General features: G+C 34.9%; 1 protein-coding gene across 1 annotated transcript in view; it reads right to left on the bottom strand.

Moving 5' to 3' along the window:
* The window catches only part of b4galnt3b (beta-1,4-N-acetyl-galactosaminyl transferase 3b), a 41,610-nt gene that overhangs the window by 6,000 nt on the left and 11,494 nt on the right, over positions 1 to 24,116 (bottom strand). The window contains exons 2-16 of the mRNA XM_048168091.1: positions 21,210 to 21,265; positions 20,668 to 20,751; positions 19,491 to 19,586; positions 15,670 to 15,760; positions 15,486 to 15,586; positions 15,328 to 15,395; positions 11,110 to 11,188; positions 10,969 to 11,035; positions 9,819 to 9,962; positions 8,498 to 8,607; positions 8,265 to 8,365; positions 7,052 to 7,116; positions 3,924 to 5,334; positions 2,444 to 2,697; positions 211 to 364 (exon numbers count right to left, since the gene is read on the bottom strand). Of these exons, the coding sequence (XP_048024048.1) occupies positions 211 to 364; positions 2,444 to 2,697; positions 3,924 to 5,334; positions 7,052 to 7,116; positions 8,265 to 8,365; positions 8,498 to 8,607; positions 9,819 to 9,962; positions 10,969 to 11,035; positions 11,110 to 11,188; positions 15,328 to 15,395; positions 15,486 to 15,586; positions 15,670 to 15,760; positions 19,491 to 19,586; positions 20,668 to 20,751; positions 21,210 to 21,265 (2,881 nt within the window). The remainder of the gene's footprint in view (positions 1 to 210; positions 365 to 2,443; positions 2,698 to 3,923; positions 5,335 to 7,051; positions 7,117 to 8,264; positions 8,366 to 8,497; positions 8,608 to 9,818; positions 9,963 to 10,968; positions 11,036 to 11,109; positions 11,189 to 15,327; positions 15,396 to 15,485; positions 15,587 to 15,669; positions 15,761 to 19,490; positions 19,587 to 20,667; positions 20,752 to 21,209; positions 21,266 to 24,116) is intronic.

Here is a 24,116-nt window from a genome sequence, read left to right as displayed (position 1 = left end):
GAGTAAGTGATGACAATTTTCATTTTTGGGTGAACTATCCCATTAACACTTCTTTTTTTTTTTTAGAAGAATCATGCAAAATAATAATAAATAATAATATGTTAGCTACAGAAGCATGAGATGAGAATGTGCCATATGATCAAGTAATCAAAATCATGAAGTTCATGGGATCACTCTACTAAGCATGTGTTTATAAACCAGTAAATGTACCTGGGTAAATAAGAGTTTTGCAGTGCTTTTTCTATGTTCATATCAGTGCTTTCATAGTCAGTAATGATGATGTTGAAGTTCTGATCTCTAGTGGTGCGGTATAACTCCTCCATGTCAGTTATAAACTGCACTACCCAACGGGCCTGGTTCTTCACTGCAGACACACAAACACAGACAGAATGAAGCAGACATTAAATGTGCAAAGAACCCAGCCAACACAGAGCATCCCCTTAAAAGAACTGGTTTGGTTATTTTTTATTTATTTTTTGCAAACAAATTAGAACATAATAAGAAGAGTTTTTTGGTTTAATTTTTAATAACCATAAACATTCCCAAAATGTTGCAGAGAGGTTTTTAACACACACACACACACACACACACACACACACACACACACACACACACACACACACACACACACACACACACACACACTTTAACAATTTATTTAAGTCCACTTAAGAGAAATAATTCAACAAGACAATGACCCTAAGCACACAGCTAAAATAACGAAGGAGTGGCTTCACAACAACTCCGTGACTGTTCTTGAATGGCCCAGCCAGAGCCCTGACTTAAACCCAATGGACTACTTGCACTGAGCCTCGTGACGCACATCCGGTTTGAAATATTACGGCTCAGTTGTTTCCGGTTATATATATTTTCAATGCGCCGCTATCACATAGATAACTAAACCCCTCTTAAAACGAGAGTCCTCGGGATGATTTTAAATTCCAGACATATTCAGAGACAAGAGAAGAGATTCTGATGATTACCGTGTACAGACCTTTCCAAACTCAATGGAACTTTAAGTTTTAATCCAACATAAACTGTGATTCTTTCACCACGGGGTGTCAGCGCTCTAATAGTGATTGCGACGCTGCAGTGTGAGACGTGATAAATAAGATCAGAATGAACAGAATATTTTAGTCTCTATTCTGTGCCATTTTTTCTGACAACTATTTATATAATTCACACATTTATGCCAAAAATCCTAATATTCAAGGTAGTTGCGCTGTCATTGCGTTATTCTTTAAGATTAATTAATAACACCGTTAAAGCAGTTATCACATTCATTAACTATTTCAAACACTGGAATAAAAGAGCAGTTTGAACTTTTTTTTGTTTGTCTTGCCATCGTGATAATGCGTTGTCACCCATCGTTACTACACTTACCATAGTAAAACAATGCACTTCCTGTGTTTATCAGTCAAATTCATTTAAATGTAAATTTAACAGGTATGAAATATGATGACTAAGAGAAAAACACTGCTAATGAGAAGACGAGCTATTGACGGCGGAAGGTTAGTGGGGAAATATATTTATTTATTATTCAGAATGCGCATTTGGAAGGGAAATATATTAATAAACATTTCAGCAGGTTGAAGATAATTAATGTTAATGCAGAGAATATGATTAATTGTTTAAAAAACATTTCGCAGCCCTAAAATGTAGTAATAATCTGCGTTTTCACAAGAAGCTCTCTGTATATAAGTGCGCTGAACGCTGACCGGAAACGCTCGAGCCGTAATAAGTAGAACGCGGAAGTAGCTGTGCAAGTAGTCCATTGAGCATCTCTGGAGAGACCTAAAAATGGCTGTCCACCAACATTTTCCATTCCACCTGACAGAACTGGAGAGGATCTGCAAGGAGGAATGGCAGAGGATCCCCAAATCCAGGTGTGAAAAACTTGTTGGATCTTTCCCAAAAAGACTCATGGCTGTATTAGATCAAAAGGGTGCTTCTACTAAATACTGAGCAAAGGGTCTGAATATTTAGGACCATGTGATATTTCAGTTTTTCTTTTTTAATAAATCTGCAAAAATGTCAACAATTCTGTATATATATATATATATATATATATATATATATATATATATATATATATATATATATATATATATATATATATATATATATAAAAACTTAAGACACGTTTTTAAAATGTTTTAAAAAAAATTGCAGAGAGGATTTTTAAATAGACAATTATGCATAAAGATATGAATCGGAACCGTTTAAATAAGCTTGTGTAACTTCTGTTAAATCATCAAACTTTTGTTTAGAACAAGGTTATAAATAAAACTAGTTTAACTAGCTACAGTAGCTACAGCTGGTTACCAGCATAAAGGTATGTTTGGATTGTGCCAGACCAGCACATCTTTCTAAGTAAGAAAGCGTCTTGATTACAATCCAGAAAATCCGGTTCTTCATTCTTCTCTATATGAGAGAGTCTTACCTGGAATGATGAAGTGGACAGTAGCAGTCGGATTCCAGTAGAAGCTATATGGATTGCAAAGCTTAAATTCTGCATCCTGAACCTTTTGTTTTTTATAAGAACCCCAATCATCAGTTCTTTTCACAAAGATGTACTGAACCAGGCGCAGGTGGTGTCCTGATGCCTCCAGCAGGTCCAGTTCCAGTAGATATCTACTGCCCAAATTAAAATCAGGCTTCTTCTCAATGTTCACAATATGACCTAGAGTGAACTGCCTACACAAACAAAAATTTATGTCAGAGATGAATTAAGTATTCAAAATGGCATATTACCAAACTAAACTACTCATACTATTGTTACTGTGTATGCAATACTATAGGACCAAAGCATACCATGTGACATACTGTATTCCAAAATTAAATGCTTTTGACTTGATCTTCCAATTTTCATGATGGTGAACCGGAATAATATGAACTTTGATTGATCAGAATGCCAGAAGTGCATACAATTACAATTTATTGCTATATTCAGTAAACAATAATATATATTTAATATATATAATTGTTTAGTGAATATAGACAATATTAAACAATATTTTTGTTTAATAAATGCAGCTTTGGTGAGCAAAAAATAAAACATAAATTATATATATATATATATATATATATATATATATATATATATATATATATATATATATATATATTTTTATATTTATATTTATATTTATTTATTTAGTGAATATAGTATTTTAAATTGTATGCACTTTTGGCATTCAGTTTAGGGTCAGTAATATTTTATTAATGTTTTTGGAAGAAATCTCTTACGCTCACCAAGGCTGCATTTATTGATCAAAAATACAGTAAAAACAGTAATATTAAGAAATTTTATTACAATTTAAATTGACTGCTTACTATTTAAATATATATTAAAATGTAATTTATTCCAGTGATGCAAAGCTGAATTTTTAGCATCATTAATAAAAACATTTCTTATTATTTTCAATGTTGAAAAGAGTTGTGCTGCTTAATATTTTTGTAGAAAATGTACACATTTATTTTTTCAGGATTCTTTGATGAATAGAAAATTCTAATTTATTAAAATTTATTAATGCATTTATTTGAAATAGAAATCATTTGTAACATTATAAATGTCTTTTCTGTCAAGTTTGGCCAATTTAATGTGACCATGCTGAATGAAAGTATTAATGTTTTTCAGAAAGCTATCAAAAAAATATTTACTGCCCACAAACTTTTGAACGGTAGTGTAAAATGTGCATTATATTGTAAGCATGTTATAAATCCATACAAAGAAATGTTACCTTATTAATGCAAGTTTCACATAAATGGCATGCAAGTTTAATAAAATGGCATGCAATACACTGCATAAAATGTGTAGTATGCAGTATGCTAGTATTCCATTCTAAACACAGCCCAGAGAGTCTTATTTTGCATACTGTAATAGGATAATTGATTCAAAACTATTTTAACAGTCAGCCTACCTTGGATATTTCTTGTTTAGTTTCTTCATGAAAGCTTCAACTACGGACAATGCTTCTGATTCGTCGAGTAGCAAGTTTCCAGACACATTACACTTCAGATCGATCCAATCGGAGCGCATGACATTCAGATCTAGGGGTTTAGCCTGGAACGTCTGATTCCACTTGACTTCCACGTCAAACAAAGCCTTAGTGAAGAGGTCGTAGTCTTCTTCCTCTGAGAAACCATGATCCACCCAAGAGTCTTCATCTTGTCCATCTTTAATCTCTTCTATATGTATTGCATTATCCTGCTTCTCATTTTCCTTTCTGGCATCATTCACACGGCCCAAGTTGTTATGTTCTTTTGTGGACGGAGCAGCAAGGACCAATGTCTTATGCTCATTGGCCTGGTTATATAATGCGTTTTGTTGTGGATTTTGAGTGATTTGGAGCTGATGTGCCACATTTTTATGCTTGATGATATTATTGCTGTCATTTTCATTGTTGTCATCTACTACAGCCTTTTTAGGGTTGTCCTTCAAAACATGCAAAGCTTTTTCTGCTTTACGTTTTGGGTGTTTGGGCCTCAAAGCTTCTGCTTTGACTTCATCCCCATCCAAAGATGATCGTTCATCTGTACGGTTATTCTTCTTTACTTCTACCACATCTAATGAGTTCTTGGGTGCCTTGTCCTCATGACCTCCCAGAAAGACTTTCCGATTACCCATCCGATTCACAAGGTCATGACGTTCATTCTGGACCTCATCAAACATGGCAGGGTTGGTCACTAATCTTTTCTTCAACTTATTGACTTCTTGTATGTTCTCCAGTGGAATATCTCTGTCTCTGAATGCAACAGGGTTTGGATTTCCATCGCTATTATAGCCGTGTGGTGCTTTAAGCGGGTGGAGCTCAATTCCACCATCCTGACTAAGCGATTGGTCCATTTGATGTTTCACCTCTGACCTCCAGCGGTCTTCTTTCTGAGCTGGTCCTGGATTCTGCTGATCAGGTATCTTCTCCATGACATTATTCTGAATCTGTTGTGCGACCACAGAGTCGTTTTCCTTTCCCTGGTCATGGGTCTTCACCTCAGAAGGTCCGTTTTGAAGGTAGCGTTGGTCCTTCAGGTGTTGTTGAGGGCGTCTCTTTTTCTTCTTTCTTCTCTGTTGGTGCTGTGGTTCCTCTGGATCGTTCCGAGGTTCTTCAGGCAGTTTTTGGATTCCCTTAGCTTGGTTGTCTTGGTCCATCTGATCAAATCTGACATCTATTTTCCCATCTTCTTTCTTTTTTCTGATTCTGACATTTTCCTGGACAGAGAACAGATTGCGGCGCATCTGCATCGAGTAATCATAATACTCGGCGTAATCTTGGAGAACCTCGTTCCTCTCCATACCTTCCACTTGCCGCTCCTTCTCATCATTTTCAGCTCCTACAGGAAGATAAAGACAAGCATGACCTGTCTTGAAATGGGGAATGAATAAACACTTTTACATTCCTTTTAGAGTGTTTTATGTTCTGAACCATCAAGCTGATTGCATATTTTAATGCAACAGTTAAAGACAACAAAACTGACCCTATTTAAATAAATTTACCTGATCGGTAACACTTTAGAATAACTCACGCTATGAAGCATTAGTTAAGCATTAGTAAATAGTTAATTCATCATTTATAAAACATTAATAGACATTAGTAAGCCATTTATAAATACAGCTATAAATGCTTTGTTCTTGATTTATAAGCATATCTATAATGAGTTTAATAATTGTATTTTCATACTTTATTAATGATCAATTTATCATTTCTAAATCAAGTATTACATTATTCACAAACCAGTAATTTAGGAGTTGTCAGTAGTTCATAAGATCATTTAGGAAGTGTAAGTAAATGATTAATAAAATATTTAAATGTACATTTATGCTTTATTAACATATTCCTAGTGTCAAAACTATCTCGGTACTAACTTTAAAACATTAGAGAACAGCACTGCAGAAGATCACTGAACCTTTAAATCTCATTTATAAAAGCTTTACAAAGCATAAATCGTCCTCACTTTAGATGAGCTCACAAAAATAGTTAACTGACTACTTCTAAATGTTTTATAACTACCTGAATTAATCATGAATTGCAGTAGGAATATGTGTTAATAAAACATTTACTAACACACTAAGTAACTATTACTGTGTCTAAATAATAAGATGTATAAATGAATGTTTAAATAGTTTATTAATCATTTACTTACACTTACTAAATGAACTACTGCCAACTCCTAAATAACTGGATTGTAAATAATGTAATACTTAATTTAGAAATGATAAATTGATTATTAATAAAGTATGAAAATACAATTATTAAACACATTATAGCTATGCTTATAAATCAAGAATAAAGCAATTATAGCTGTATTTATAAACTACTTACTAATGTCTATTAATGCTTTATAAGTGATGAAATAACTATTAACTAATGCTTAACTAATGCTTCATAGTGTGCAGTTATTATAAAGTGTTACCTACCTGATCTTATTACACACAGTTCATCATAATATGTTATAGTTAATGAGATAAAAATGTTTGTTTTCATAATTGTAATGATAATTCATAATAATGAAGTCCTCATGCTCATTTCAGTGCTTATTCTTGTTGCATTAAAGGGATAGTTCACCCAAAAATGAAAATTTGATGTTTCTCTGCTTACCCCCAAGCGCATCCAGACATGCACAGACAAGTCCAAATTAAACCCTGCGGCTCGTGACGACACATTGATGTTCTGAGACACGAAACGATCGGTTTGTGTGAGAAACTAAACAGTATTTATATCATTTTTTCATCTTTCATGTCTCAGGACATCAATGTGTCGTCACGAGCCGCAGGGTTTAATTTGGACTTGTCTGTGCATGTTTTATTTACTCTTATAGTAGAAGTTCCCATCCACTCGCATTATTTGACTGACAGACGGCAACGGTTGGAGTTAAAAATCATCATTTGTGTTCTACTGAAGAAACAAAGTCACCTACATCTTGGATGCACTGGGGGTAAGCAGATTTTTGGGTGAACTACCCTTTAAGGAAGTTAGATGCATTGTGAATGTTGTTTTAATGTGGTCTTTAAATGTAAAGACACCACTAAAGCACTGCGTGTTTGCTGTACCTTTGAATTTGATAAACTCTTGATTTCCAGGCTGATCAAGTTGAATGTAGTGTGAGAAGCCATATCTGAAGAAAAAAAAAAAAAAAAAAAAAAATTTGATTCGAGATCATAATCCACAAGGTGCACCAAAGAGTGCTAGATTGGTGGGCGTGTTTTTGCTCATGTACAGATTGTACACAGCCATTCAAAAGTTTGAGGTCAATATGTTTTTTAAAAATACTTTTAAATCAGCAAGGACACATTAAATTGAAGACATTTATAATGTTAAAAAAGATATCTATGAGAAGTCAAAATTTCCTTGAGTTTTGATATATAAGAGGTCATCATACTATAAGAATATCCTGCAAGTTTCAGAACTGAAAACTTCCTTGTTAGTCCAAAAACAGCTTTTAATGTTACCAAGCCCAGCAAACGACTGGTCCTGGAATGTTCATATTTATGACATAATAGATAGGTGAAAGACCGCCTCTGCAGAAGAAAATCAACACCTGCTTCACCATTGCAACTTTGGCCCCGCCCACTGGCGTTAGTGAGACGAGGAAGAGAGAACACCTTCCAAAAGATCCTAATGCTAGGAATGTGGTTATTTTATTTATTTTCAACAATATGAATGTCTCAGTTGAGCATTATTTATTTTTTATGCGGTACACTGTGGATTCTTTGGTAAATCAGTCACAATTTTGGAGCAGACTTTGCAAACATATGGACTTGACAGTAATGTAAACATGTAAGTAACCGTGTTAATTCTAATGTCTGATCTGTGACCAGTGATTTCTGATTTGTAATGATTCATGTACAGTCAGATGTTCTTTGTCTATGTGCCAGTAAATCAAACCAGTGATGACTTAACAGTCAACTTCACACTGTTTCTCTTAGCAGGATGAAAATAATCTGTTATTTAAACTGTGATCAAATTATAAATAGAAAGCGATCAAAGAACGCTCCCTTTACAATAGCTGGAGCTGTCAATCAAACAGTTCTGGACTCAATTTTTCATGTTCATGATTTCTGAAGGATCATGAGTCTAAGAAGACTGGAGTAATAATGCTGAAAATTCAGCCAACACAGGAATAAATTACATTTTAATATATATTCAAATATTTTTAATTGTAATAATATTTCACAATATTACTTTTTACTGTATTTTTGATCAAATAAATGCAGCTTTGGTGAGCATAAACATATGAACGCTAGTGTATTTGTGTGTCTCTACCTGTCCATGTAGTACGGCTTCTCACGGTAGAAACATTTGTTATTGCTCTCCATGTGTGTGAGCCGTGTGTAGTCATTAGGATACACATACGTCAGGTGCACCTGCATCAGATTGCATTGATCAAGATCATGCTGGCACAGGCACAACAACATTCATTGCTTTACAAAGGGATGCAATTAAAAAAATAATTTTTCTTAGTGTTCTATTTTTTTTATGTGTGTTCAAGCACTTACAAACTGCAGGCCCTGGTAGCGCATTAGAGGATATCCCTTTATGATGTAGCTGGGGTTATAGATACAGTCAGGTAAAACTCCCTGCATACGCACCCTGTCCAGTAATGGAACTGCACATACAAATACACACAAACAAAAAAGGCAAGAATTAACACTAATAATATTAATAATAACAACACACATAATTGCATTAATTCTATAAACTTAAGCCTCTAATGCAGTGGTTCATCCGCAGCAAACATCCAAGGAGGCAGCAAGTTACATTTAAATGAATAAATAATTCATTTTAAATAATTAGAGTTATTTTTTATTTATATAATCTCTCAACTCTAAATCTAAATTAACAATAACTACTGTTTCTAAAACTTCTAGAATCACAAAATGGATTATTGTTAATTAATTTAACATATCAAGATTCTCAGTTTCCATTAACAGAGCCCTCCAGTCGAAAAGGTTGAGAAATACTGTGGAAATGTCTCTTTTGCCACAAGGTGGTGCTGAATTCATGTTCTGAACATCATATATTCCAATGCCCAGTGCTTGTGTACATGCACATGCAACTTTAAGATCTGTAACAGATTTTGTCTATAAGTCAATACATCACAAAATTTAAGGAACAAGCAAGCAACTAGAAACAAGAAGCAAATATAAAGTGATGGATTATAATCATATTCGTAATAAAAAAGTGCAGAGGACAGTGATTTATTATAGAGTAATAGAACTTTCATAAATCTGCCAGGTCCACTTTATTTGATAATTCTGTTAATATTCACTCACTCTCATGTTTCAAACCAGTATACCGGGGTGTTCAAACTCGGTCCTGCAGAGTTTAGCTCTAACTTGCCTCAACAAACCTGTCTGGAAGTTCCTAGAATGCCGAGTAAGACCTTGATTAGCTGGTTCAGGTGTGTTTAATTGAGGTTATTTATTTTGTTAGTTATTTTGAGGGGACAGCACAAGCTGTACACTCACTACTTTACACTGTAGCAAAGTGTCATTTCTTCAGTGTTGTCACATGAAAAGATATAATAAAATATTTACAAAAATGTGAGGGGTGTACTCACTTCTGTGAGATACTGTATATGGTTATATTATGTATATGGTTATTATTATATATACACAGTTCCTCAAAACCTTTAGTTTTAGAACGACATGAGGTTGAGTACATAATTACAAAAAATGAATTTTTGGGAAAAGTATCTCCTTAACAAGTTAAGTTTAGTGTTTAATGGCTCATCATGTCTTCATTGTTAGTGTATTATGTTTATTCTGACCATGAAGTGTGTTAAGTGAGTGTGGGTTTTTTGTCTGAATTTCTCACCCTGATGAAACGAGTCTCGTGGATCTGTTCTCAGCATGTCTACTCCATGGGGCGGATTCTGAGATGACTTCTGGGGAGGAGTCACATGACTCGCAGCAGTTAGAGGAATGTGATTGACATCTCCCGCCGTCAGAGTGGACTCATCTACACACACACACACACACACAAAATCAGGACTGCTTTAATGTGTAAACTCTGATACAAAAATTTGATTATCAGTTTGGAAAGCATACTACACATTATTTTAGTATGCAGTATGTACAACCATCAGAAAGCTATATGTTGCTAAAAGTTTAGACAATTTAAAAAATGCAAAATTTCCATGATACGAAATTCTTTAGAACAGTATGTAGTGTGTAACGATAAACGTGTCAAACAGCAGTATGCTACATTGTCACATGACCTTACTACATGTCCCAAACAGCGTAACTACTGTTTGAAACCTTTATCGATACACAATGCATGATGTTTTAAAAAACACACTACTTAAAACATTTTTTTTTTCACAATGTATTATACTATTAATATAATACACTATTTTTTAAAAGAAAAAAAAAAAAAAAGTATAATACAGTAGTATGCAGTACACTTATATTCCTAAACAGGCATCGTTATCGGACATACCTACAAGATCTAGAGAAAAACGTAAACACATATGCGATGCAGTGTTATTCATGTATTATTTATATTCAAATCATATTATTCATTAGTATCTTACATGAGCTTTTATTTGTATATTTTTAATTTTGATTTTAGCATTAGTAAGTTTGCTATGTGTTTTTCTTTTTTTAATTTCTATTTAGTTGTCAAGTTTTTATTATCTAATATTTATATTTGATTTTATTTCAATTTCAAAAGTTATTTTTTTAAAAACAGTGATGCAGTGACAGAGGCATATTGACAAACTAGCAATCTGAAGTACATATAGTTTTTACCTAAAGCTACACAAGCATACCTTTAAATAGAAATGAATGCAAAAGCCAGCTTAAGCAATAAGACGACAACACACACACTTTGTGCAGAGGAGGCTACCCCATCATTAGCTCTATTTCAGGGCGTGTGTGTAGACAGAAGCAGCTATTCCAGGCTTCTTAACACTACCCTGACATTTCTGCAACCACAGCCCAAAATAACACACACACACACTCACCGGTATAGAGGGAGATGAACTTGGAATCGATGATTGAAAATCCGTGTCCAGTCTGTTTGTGCTGCCACTGTAAGTAAATACAGGCAGTGTCATAACAGTATACAACAATCACACAGCAACACCCTCAGTAAACGCACTCACCGCAACCTCCACATGGTCCGTTCCTTGATCGTTTTGCTTATGAAGGAGTTCAAAGAAATATTTATTGTTCTTCTGAAGACTGTAAAACACAATAACAAAATGTGAAACATTCCTCATTTCGTAAGAACTATGTGCGAGAATTTTCTCTTAAAGAATTAAGGTCTTTGAATTTTTTCACCAGTTTTATTGAAGAATTAATTAATAGAAACATCATATTTTATTCAATTTATTATGCATTTTAAATGTATTTTATTAAAATATAGACAAACTTCTTTTTTTGAAAGAAATTAAAGCTCCTATTTAAGAAGGACATATTAAACTAATCAAAACTGACAGTAAAGAAATTTATAATGTTACAAAAGATTTCTATTTCAAATAAATGCTGTTTTTTTTAACTTTCTATTTATCAAAGATTTATTTATCAATTCTGAAAAAGCATCAAATCAGCATTTTAAAATCAGGGACATGGACAAAATCAGGTTAAATGTTGCAATGAATGATCTACACTACATACTGGAAATACAGAAGAGGCTAATTTGTTTTTGTTGACAATGCACAATCACGAATGGCCTTAAATAAGAAAGACTCTTCCTCTTTCATCTCATCACCTTCTTTCTTTCTTTTTCTCAGTCTCCTTATCTTGCCCTGTATCTCATCCCTGATAGTCTTTTTTTTTTTTTATCTGTGTCAGTGAAGAAAGTAAACATAGGGTGAACTGATATGTATGTCTTATGAATCATATTCTTAGACAAGTGAATTTACTGAATGCAACCAGGTAAGCTAGGCAACTAAATAACTCAAATTCATTCACAATGTGTGCACATTCCTTATTAATCGTATGCGTAACGTGAAGAAAACGGCTTTGTTAATGTTTCTTGTCTTGTTACATTGACAGTTACTAATTACATTACATGAATCATGTAGCTAAATTATATATTTTCTATTCAAAATGGCGAAATTAAAAAAAAGTTTATTAGTCCCTGAGTCGTTTCACATTTCTATTGTAAAACTGCTGTCAACTATTAAATGTTTAGCTATTAGCTTATCTCACACTTTTATGAATTGAAGCATCGCACTGGAATTCTCATCTACTTTGATTTGTTTCATCTCAAATATTGACGAGTGCTATTTGGCTGCTGAGGCAGCTCAGATGAAAAGGATCACTATGGTGCAATACGCTTCCCATAATTTACTCACCCTCAAGCCATCCTAGGTGTATTTGACTTTCTTCTTTCAGTCAAACACAGTTGGAGTTATATTAAAATAATATTCTGGCTCTTCCAAACTTTACAATGGGAGTGAATAGTAACTGATAAAGCCCAAAAAAGTACATCCGTCATAAAAGTAATCCATACGGCTCCAGGGGGTCAATAGAGGCCTTCTGAAGTGAAGCGATGCATTTTTGTAAGAAAAATATCTATATTTATAAAGGAGAAATTTAAAGAGAATTGAAAGAAAAATGTTGGAGGAGCTTGAGTTTGTTACCCAGTCATATTTGTTTGAACTGCGAGAGGCGTCTACTCTCACCTAAGCTTAAAGGTACCATCGAACGTTTTTTTACAAGATGTAATATAAGACTAAGGTGTCCCCTGAATGTGTCTGTGAAGTTGCAGCTCAAAATACCCCATAGATTTTTTTTAATTAATTTTGTTAACTGCCTATTTTGAGGCATAATTAGAAATGCGCCAATTCAGGCTGCGGCCCCTTTAAATCGCGCGCTCTCCGCCCCCTCCCGAGCTCTCGACTCTATCATTGCATAAACAAAGTTCACACAGCTAATATAACCCTCAAAATGGATCTTTACAAAGTGTTCGTCATGCAGCATGTCTAATCGCATAAGTATTGTATTTATTTGGATGTTTACATTTGATTCTGAATGAGTTTGATAGTGCTCCGTGGCTAACGGCTAATGCTACACTGTTGGAGAGATTTATAAAGAATGAAGTTGTGTTTATGAATTATACAGACTGCAAGTGTTTAAAAATGAAAATAGCGACGGCTCGTCTCCGTGAATACAGTAAGAAACGATGGTAACTTTAACCACATTTAACAGTACATTAGCAACATGCTAACGAAACATTTAGAAAGACAATTTACAAATATCACTAAAAATATCATGTAATCATGGATCATGTCAGTTATTATCGCTCCATCTGCCATTTTTCGCTATTGTCCTTGCTTGCTTACCTAGTCTGATGATTCAGCTGTGCACAGATCCAGACGTTAACACTGGCTGCCCTTGTGTAATGCCTTGAACATGAGCTGGTATATGCAAATATTGGGGTCATACATATTAATGATTCCGACTGTTACATAACAGTCGGTGTTATGTTGAGATTCGCCTGTTCGTCGGAGGTCTTTTAAACAAATGAGATTTATATAAGGAGGAGGAAACAATGGAGTTTGAGACTCACTGTATGTCATTTCCATGTACTGAACTCTTGTTATTCAACTATGCCGAGGTAAATTCAATTTTCAATTCGATGGCACCTTTAAGTGAACTAACCCTTTAATATTAGGCAATTATTTCAAAGCCTTTACTATATGCTTTACTATTTAGGTCTGGACCTCAGGGACCTCAATGGTGGGTACGGCCCTGATTAGAATGATTTCTGAAGGATCATGTGACTGAAGATCGATCACTTGTTGAACGTCTATACACATTAGCTGGATCAGCAATGTTTTGTGTGATTTGATCTAAGGAAGTATTGCTGGGTTGACGAACTACACAATATTTTTGTCGGTTACGATAGTCACTGTGTCAGATTACATGATTTTGACTCCTAAAATCTTGTCATCTTCTAGACAACAAACATGTCAGACTACACGTTTGCTACCTGACCATTTATCGCTTGCCGTCTTTAACAATGTGTGTGCTGTCATCGAGAAGGCGGGACTATCGACTGACAGAAGGTGCCTTGAGAGTAAACAAACAATGGCTAGCAGCGTGTTTTGTTCTGTCTTGTCGTCAGAAAAGCTCAAAACTGGACACATATCTGGACAGCATGGATATTTGGATTTCCTCCAAAGAGAACTGAGGTAACATATGTTTAATTTTCCTTTTTTCACTCTCGGTAGGTAGTCGCGGTTGTCCCTCAAGGAAACATCATAAATGCAGGAGTACTGTTGCCATAGCTCCACAAACATTTCCTCCATTGTAAAATTCTACCTAGCACACTGCAAAAAATGCTGTTCTTACTTAGAATTTTTGTCTTGTTTTTAGTCAAAATATCTTAAAGTTCTTAAATCAAGAAGCATTTTCTTGACAAGAACAAATTATTTTCTTGTTTTCAGGAAAAATAAATCAAAATTAAGCACGTTTTTCCTTAAAACAAGCAAAATAATGTGCCAATGGGGTAAGCAAAATAATCTTAGTCCAAACTGAAAACAAGATTATATAGCTTATTCTTGGTTTGAAATATGATTATTTTGCTTACCCCATTGGCAGATTATTTTGCTTGTTCTAAGGACAAACTTACTTAATTTTGACTTATTTTTCCTGAAAACAAGAAAATAATTTTTACTTGTCAAGAAAATGCTTCTTGATTTAAGAACTTTAAGATATTTTGACTAGAAACAAGACAAAAACTCTAAGTAAGAACAGCATTTTTTGCAGTGCAGGTACGATACCATTGTCTCTCATGTTTGAAAGCATGTAGGAAGCATGTGCTTCTATAGGCTAGAGTCACACATGTGACGGAACTAGTCGTGGATGACCGGAAAAAAAAATTAAACATGCTAGTCTTTCTGTTGTAAACCATTGCAGATGCGGCATCGGTTGTCGTCCACAATGACACACTACACAAGCTGGAACGATCGAATCTTGCGTCCTGACACCCGTTGTCGTTTACGCATCCCCATGACATCCTACGTCACACAGATCGTGGCAAAATCAGGCTAAAATGGTGTAGTCTGAACTGGGCATGATAATTGATTTACCCATTTTTGTTTGATTTGATCTGTTACTGAAATGTAATCTTGACCAACAGATTTCAGACACACACACGAATTACAAATCATGATTTAACAGATGAATCACTTCTAATGGCTTCCCGCCTTGTGCCATGACCAGAATTAGTACACAAGCAGTAGCTTGTGAATCTACACATGATGAGTCTAAAAATAGTTCTTCATCACTGAGGTATGTGGTCATAACATGGAGAGGTGTTTGAGCATTTCCCTGAAGCATTATGAAACGCAAATGCCGCATTCACTTACGGAATGAGATCTGATATCTGACTGGCGTATTTCCCATACTCCCCTGGGGCGGTCCATTCTATGCCAGTCTAAAAATGGAGGAACAACAGAAAATGAAGTGCATGAATTTCACGCACCTGCACAACAGTAATCGAAAAGTCAACACTTGTCTCACAAACCTTTCCAACGTAAGCACGGAGCTTCAGATTATCGGGATTCTCATCATCGCTGAGCCAGAACTCACTGTTATCATCAGACGCCACTGCAAACAGAAAGTCACCTGTCGGACATAAGGAAGTATTAACAGTGGGACAATGGCACACAATCTGAATGTGTGTGTGTGTGAGAAAGTGATTTACAGACCATCAGTATAAGGATGTATGTAGCCAAATATCCTGAGTCCATAATTGGTCCAACTGGGCGACACAGCAAGTTTCTTCACAGTTGAACGATTCTAAAAAGATAAAAAAAAAACAGTGTTATCAAATGCAATATGCAAAGCAAACAAATGTAATATTGCAAGAAAAGTATGTTGCTAACAGTGTTGTTATTGTTAATGAACAAATTTGTTAGCTGAAATCAAAATACGTATTAAAAAAAACTTTAAAATAGAAATGTTGCCATGACAACTAACTGAAAATAAAACTGAAATAAAATAAAGTTCTAAAATTACTAAAACTGAAATAGCGTTAGTTAAAACTATAAAAATAAAGCTAAATAAACTTTAAAAAAAGATAAAAAAATGACAATCACACCAAAATTCAATTCAAATTATTAATAAATACTATAATAGTATATAAATACTAAAATAATGTATTGTCAACATGCTTGATCTTTTATAGTAGAGTATTTAGATAAATGCTGTTTTCAATTGATTTATATAACCTTTTCTAGTAGTATTTAGTGTAAATGTATCTGATCAAAATGATTAAAAACGCCCCCCCCAAAAAATGAAATTAGATTCCTGTTCAAATTTGATTGCAGTCTTATATCAGAAATACATCCTATTTGCTATCAGATTTTCAAAATTGTGGCCAGTTACAGTATGTAGTCCACCAATAATAGTAGGTTATCCGGCAGCAGAAACACCCATTTAGATAGATTTCTGGTGCTTTCTTAGGAAGAGAAAGAACATTTTAAATGTGTATAAGCATTAAAAAAAGTTTATTTTTTCAACTTTTAGGAACATGATTGTACAGTATATCGATTTCCTCAAATCTAACAGACAAAAACCCACTAAAACGTCAAGTGATTGCGGTGCGTGCTCTCAGGCGAAAGCGTGTCTTTCAAGAGCGTCATGTTTGCTGAAAGCGACAAAAGGAAATGGTGTGTGGAAAGCCCTTATGGACATGGTTTGGGAGTCTTTTATGCAATTACTAACCTCAGGCATGTGGTCGCTCATTTAGAATACTCCAAATTCATTAACGTTCGAACGAGGTTAAGAACAATTCCATGTGTGTACACATGTGGTGTGAATTAGGCAGACGTTTTTCATGAGAAGTTCTCCTGTGCATATGAACATGAATAATGTACACAATTATTTCTGAATGAGAGCAATTTCTTTTTATTATCGGTGTTGAAAACAGTTGTGCAGCTTAATATTTTGAAACAGTCACTGTCACTTTTGAACAATTTAATTAAAGGTGCCCTAGAATTAAATATTGAATTTATATTGGCATAGTTGAATAACAAGAGTTCAGTACATGGAAATGACATACACTGAGTTTCAAACTCCATTGTTTCCTCCTTCTTATATAAATCTCATTTGTTTAAAAGACCTCCCAAGAACAGGTGAATCTCAACATAACACCGACTGTTACGTAACAGTCGGGGTGTACGCCCCCAATATTTGCATATGCCAGCCCATGATCAAGCCATTAGACAAGGGCAGAACGTCTGGATGTGCACAGCTGAATCATCAGACTAGGTAAGCAAGCAAGAACAATAGCGAAAAATGGCAGATGGAGCAATAATAACTGACATGATCAATGATTACATGATATTTTTAGTGATATTTGTGAATTGTCTTTCTAAATGTTTTGTTAGCATGTTGCTAATGTACTGTTAAATGTGGTTAAAGTTACCATCGTTTATTACTGTATTCACGGAGACAAGAGAACCGTCGCTATTTTCATTTTTAAACACTTGCAGTCTGTATAATGCATAAACACAACTTCATTCTTTATAAATATCTCCAACAGTGTGTAATGTTAGCTTTAGCCACGCAGCACAGCCTCAAACTCATTCAGAACCAAATGTAAACATCCAAATAAATACTATACTTACATGATCCGATGTATGCAAGCAGCATGCATAACGAACATCTTGTAAAGATCCATTTTGAGGGTTATATTAGCTGTGTAAACTTTGTTTATGCTGTTCAAAGCAAGCGATAGCTCTGGGGGAGGGGGAGCACGAGAATTAAAGGGGCCGCAACCTATATATCGGTGCATAGTCAATGATGCCCCAAAATAGGCAGTTAAAAAAATGAATTAAAAACAAATCTATGGGGTATTTTGAGCTGAAACTTCACAGACACATTCAGGGGACACCTTAGACTTATATTACATCTTTTAAAAAGAAGTTCTAGGGCACCTTTAATCTTTGCTGAATAAAAGGTAAAAGGTGAGAATGACAGGGGAGAGACGAATTTGTTGAATAAAGTCGTTATTTTTGTTTTGGTGCACAAAAAGTATTCTCGTCACATCATAATATTAAGGATGAACCACTGTAGTCACGTTGACTATTTTAACAATGTTTTTACTACTTTTATGTACCTTGAACAGAGATGTATAAAGTACTAGAGACCCAGACTTGAGTAAAAGTACAAGTGCTCTATCAAAAAAGTTACTTGAGTAAAAGTTGAAGTGCTCTTTAAGCACCACACTTAAGTAGAAGTACTAAAGTATTCAAAATTGTTTGTACTTAAGTATTGCAAGTAGTTTATTTTAAAATTTACTACTCAAGTACTGAAAGTAAAAGTACAAGTATTGAGTGCGTGAAGACCACTTGAGATGCAGACAAGTTGAGATGCTTTGTTTGTTGTCAGCACTTTGATTTCATTACCAAAAAGTTTATTTTGACTAATAGTTCTACCATATACAATTGAATAAAATTAACAGCTAGCTAACAACTTGCTTTGCACTTTTTTTCTGTTTTCACCTCACTCCAGTCTAAACTAGGCTAAACTACCACTCTTACTAAAAAAAAAATGGGGTAAGCACACTTATATTCTCATTTCAAGAGGTGTTCTGAGTAAATGATTTGTTTGTAACACTTTATAATATGGTTTGATTTGTTAACATTACATTAGTTAATGTATTAGACTAATAACCAACATGAACTAACCATGATCAATACATTTATTACTGTATTTATTAATCTTTGTTAATCTTAGTTAATAAAAATACAGCTGTTCATTGTTTGTATATGTTACTTCACAGTGCACATTAACTATGTAAACAAATAGAGAGCAATTTGAGAGCAAGACAGCGCTCGTGTTGTTTTAAGACGGTGAATGCGCGCACGCGCGGCCGGGACTCGCTCGCTCGCGCTCTCCCTCTCTCGCTGCTCGTATATGCGCCCTGCCCCTGACAAGGGTTGGTCTCCTTCCTTACTCTCACAGCCACGATCACTTGAAGTTGAAGGGGTGGAAGGTAGTGTTTTTGGTTCGTCTTTGGTTGATCTTTTTAGCTGATCAAAAGGCAGAACGGGAGCACGCGCAGCTTCTTAATCACTTGATTCGCTCATTGATGCATCAGCTTCATCAACATTTTTATAATTGTAACGAGTTACGATGCAGCACATAAAAAATATCGGAGTAAAAGTATTAAACTCATCGAAAATATGTACTGAAGTAAAAGTGGAAGTAGGAGAAAAAAAAATAATACTCTAGTAAAGTACAGATACCGCCTTTTAGTACTTAAGTACAGTAGTGAAGTAGTTCTACTTCGTTACTATACATCTCTGACCTTGAATGACAGTAATTTCATTGCTTTTAATAGACAAAAAAACCCTCGGATTTCATCAAAAATATCTTAATTTGTGTTCTGAAGATGACTGAAGGTTTTTTGGGTGTGGAACGACATGAGGGTGAGTAATTAATGACAGAAATTTCATTTTTGGGTGAACTAACCCTTTAAACTTTTGAATGGCAGTGTATATTTGACAGATATATAACTTACGTGAGGATATAGTGGATAATGTAGATTCTTCCGTAGCTGAGCTATTGACGTCCCACACCAGTCCTCAAAGATGTGAAGATTAGCCAGTCCTTTATACTGCAGCAAACACACACAAACACACTCATATATAGGAAATGAACAGCTTTTTACTTTACAATAAGCTATACAATTAAAAGAATGCTTTGGGTTCAGTAATACAAGAAAATTTTATCCATCAGACTGTAAAAACAAGGAAAACCATGTTTACAGTAATACACAATAATGCATGGAAGTGTATTGGACAAGACCCTGCACTGGAATAAACATTAAAATACTGTTTCAAAGCAGAGCCACAACATCATACGTATCAGCATGGTCATGGATGTGCTAAAAACCCTACCCACTCTCTGTGTAAAGTTATTTGAACTCCTGTGTAAAGTAACTGTGTAAAGTTGCACAACATGATATCATAGGATAGGTGACTATCTGTACTATTTACATTCATTCACCTAGAACAATTTTCTACTTCTGAAAGGATGAGATAGGCATTTTTTTTAGCTCAAATTATACAAATTTTTGCAAATAAGAATTAATTTCTCATTTCTCCTGTTATTTCTCCTGGATTATCTTGCCCCATAAACTTCAATTTTAAGTGCATTACGGTTAATGTAACAAACGATTGTTTTTTTACAAACCGAGTCATTTTCTGTGGTAACTAATAATAGAGCTTAAATTACTTTGAAGCACAAATATTTTAAATCACCAACTAACATACAGAATGAACAAAAATGTACAGCTCATGTGTCATGTTTAAAATAGTGCAGTGACACCAGAGACACACAGAGTCATGCTAAATTTAACAAGACAGCAAAAGTCTTGCCAAAGACACACAGAAAGGGCCATGGGCAACATGGAGGGAAATGTTCTTGAGGTTTAATACCATCATCCTTACAGCATATGTACATCAACAGATTACGCATACAGAGCTCCGAGTAAGAGAAACACTATTACACTAACTAAGTACCAAAAAATACAATGGTATTAAGCTTTCTGGGACATACCAAGGTGATACGATGTTTTTTGAATATGTACCCTGGCAATACCATGGTTTTGGAAACGCATCAACGTTAAACCATATTTTTGGATATCATGGTAACACCATCCCTGTGTATTCCTGTCATTGTGGCTGTATCTTTACCTCCATCCTCCATGGCTGTTGAGTGTTTTTTGGTGTCCAGATGTCTTTATCATGATTATCATTAGAGATGTGATCTTCTTGAGACTGTGAAACACACACACACACACAGTTTTTTTTGTATTTCATTTGTGTTTCAAAACCTACTCAGCAACTACCTAGACAATATTTTTGAGCATCATAGATGTGGTGACATGTTTTTATTTCTGAGTATGCAAATTTTCTGCATGCATGAAACACCAGGAAACCCATTACATTTGCCAAAATGTGCAAAGGATGTGGCAAGGAATATTGTATCCAACAATGCAATGAATGTATTCAACTTATTTTTATTTTATTTATTATTTGCCATTTCACAAATGAACCAGAAGAAAAATTAGCCATGATTTTTAACCTTTTTTGTTACTCAAAATATTTAACTGGCTGCTGAGAGTCATGTTTTAACATAAAAATAAATTTAAAAATGGAAAATAATAATTTAAGATTATAACTGGGCTCTAGATGAATGAAACATGCAACATGATGGAGTGTAACTGAGTTTTTACCACACATCGAACAGCAGCTTTTGACCTGGCGACGTTTTCACTGCGGACGGTTACGTCTGAAAGAGAAACAGAGTAAATATTTAGTCAAGTAGCCAATTAATTAATTAAACCTGACCAACCAAGTGTGTGTTTGATCCATGACAGTGACATTAGATTGCCATTGATGGTTTAGGATTTCTACAGATAGACTGAAACCGATTCCATGTTCACATTAATCTTTAACAGGAAGGAAAAAGTATTAACTTACACACTGTCACACACATTTCTCCCTTACACACACTTTCAATTTTACCCCAAATTAGATTAAATCAAAAATATGAATTCTACACTATAGGCAAACACAGAGTTTAAACTGGGTTTCCAGCTACTATCCTGAGTCATTTATAAAATGCAACACTTCTTTCAGAGTTTCCGAAACTCAAATCAGGTGATTGACATGGCATTTTTATTTGTCACAAACATGCTTGATGCTTCCTTGTCATTTAATGTCATACAAAAAAAAAAAAAAAAAAAAAAAAAAAAGGTCCTGGTGTTTTTAGCAAGATGTTTTTCTCTGTGCATGTACATGCACACACATAAATGAGGACATACAGTACACATGTATATTGTTTTTAAATAAGATCAATTATGATTAATTTACTACTAACCCTAATCCCATTTAAAAAAAGAAACTTTATGCATTAAGGAAAAAAAATAAAAAATAAAATCAACTTATTTACACTTTTTTTTTTATAATTGCAGAGGTTTCTACAAAACTTCTGAGGGAAATTTCATTCCCCAAGTATAGCTAAACACACATACCTAGTTTACCATTTTAAATTAGCACATACCATGAACTATTGTTTAATATAAAAAGCTATTTATAATTACTATAAACTAAAGCGGCACGATTAATCATTAAAAGATCACAATTTTGATTCAAACACCCACGCCATCTTATTCTAAATGACAACAATTTGCCTATAGCCCTATTTGCATGGGATTAGTATTACCTGGTGACCTCTAGTCATTTGTAATAATTGCGGAGGTTGTCTGTGATCTTAATCCCGTGTGAATCGGCCGTGTCTGTAATTTGTAAAGTAAAAATTCCCCTGCAAATTACCTACCATATTTCACCGAACACTGAGGTTCTGTGATAATATTAGTCCTGTGCGAATTGACAATTCTATGATTTGACAGATTTCACAGTCAAATATCATTTTTTCAAGGTTTTTGTTTCCTTTGCGCCTTTTGATCCATCTTTCGTGAAGAATGGAGGCTGCGTTGGAGTGTTTTGATAGTATTTTGGGTGCTGGGTCATATCGCTATACACTATACAACTATACAATTTGCAGAAAGAGAAAGCTGAAAACCATCAGAAGAGCAAAAAAGAATGACTATATGGAGATGGATGACATGACAGCTAAGACCTATACCGACAAGACTTTTCCAAGCAATAGTCTATCCAAATTAGTGCACAATCAAATGAGGGGGTTTCACATCATACAAACCCGATTTCAAAAAAGTTGAGACACTGTACAAATTGTGAATAAAAAAGGAATGCAATAATTTACAAATCTCATTAACTTATATTTTATTCACAATAGAATATAGATAACATATCAAATGTTGAAAGTGAGACATTTTGAAATGTCATGCCAAATATTGGCTCATTTTGGATTTCATGAGAGCTACACATTCCAAAAAAGTTGGGACAGGTAGCAATAAGAGGTCGGAAAAGTTAAATGTACATATAAGGAACAGCTGGAGGACCAATTTGCAACTTATTAGGTCAATTGGCAACATGATTGGGTATAAAAAGAGCCTCTCAGAGTGGCAGTGTCTCTCAGAAGTCAAGATGGGCAGAGGATCACCAATTCCCCCAATGTTGTGGTGAAAAATAGTGAAGCAATATCAGAAAGGAGTTTCTCAGAGAAAAATTGCAAAGAGTTTGAAGTTATCATCATCTACAGTGCATAATATCATCCAAAGATTCAGAGAATCTGGAACAATCTCTGTGCGTAAGGGTCAAGGCCGGAAAACCATACTGGATGCCCGTGATCTTCTGGCCCTTAGACGGCACTGCATCACATACAGGAATGCTACTGTAATGGAAATCACAACATGGGCTCAGGAATACTTCCAGAAAACATTGTCGGTGAACACAATCCACCGTGCCATTCACCGTTGCCGGCTAAAACTCTATAGGTTAAAAAAGAAGCCATATCTAAACATGATCCAGAAGTGCAGGCGTTTTCTCTGGGCCAAGGCTCATTTAAAATGGACTGTGGCAAAGCGGAAAACTGTTCTGTGGTCAGACGAATCAAAATTTGAAGTTCTTTTTGGAAAACTGGGATGCCATGTCATCCGGACTAAAGAGGACAAGGACAACCCAAATTGTTATCAGCGCTCAGTTCAGAAGCCTGCATCTCTGATGGTATGGGGTTGCATGAGTGCGTGTGGCATGGGCAGCTTACACATCTGGAAAGGCACCATCAATGCTGAAAGGTATATCCAAGTTCTAGAACAACATATGCTCCCATCCAGACGTCGTCTCTTTCAGGGAAGACCTTGCATTTTCCAACATGACAATGCCAGACCACATACTGCATCAATTACAACATCATGGATGCGTAGAAGAAGGATCCGGCCAACCTGCAGTCCAGATCTTTCACCCATAGAAAACATTTGGCGCATCATAAAGAGGAAGATGCGACAAAGAAGACCTAAGACAGTTGAGCAACTAGAAGCCTGTATTAGACAAGAATGGGACAACATTCCTATTCCTAAACTTAAGCAACTTGTCTCCTCAGTCCCCAGACGTTTGCAGACTGTTATAAAAAGAAGAGGGGATGCCACACAGTGGTAAACATGGCCTTGTCCTTTTTTGAGATGTGTTGATGCCATGAAATTTAAAAAAAACTTATT

Source organism: Megalobrama amblycephala, linkage group LG19 (genome assembly GCF_018812025.1).
Source record: "Megalobrama amblycephala isolate DHTTF-2021 linkage group LG19, ASM1881202v1, whole genome shotgun sequence".
Classification (NCBI taxonomy): Eukaryota; Metazoa; Chordata; class Actinopteri; order Cypriniformes; family Xenocyprididae; genus Megalobrama; species Megalobrama amblycephala.
This window is presented reverse-complemented; position numbering and strand designations above follow the sequence as displayed.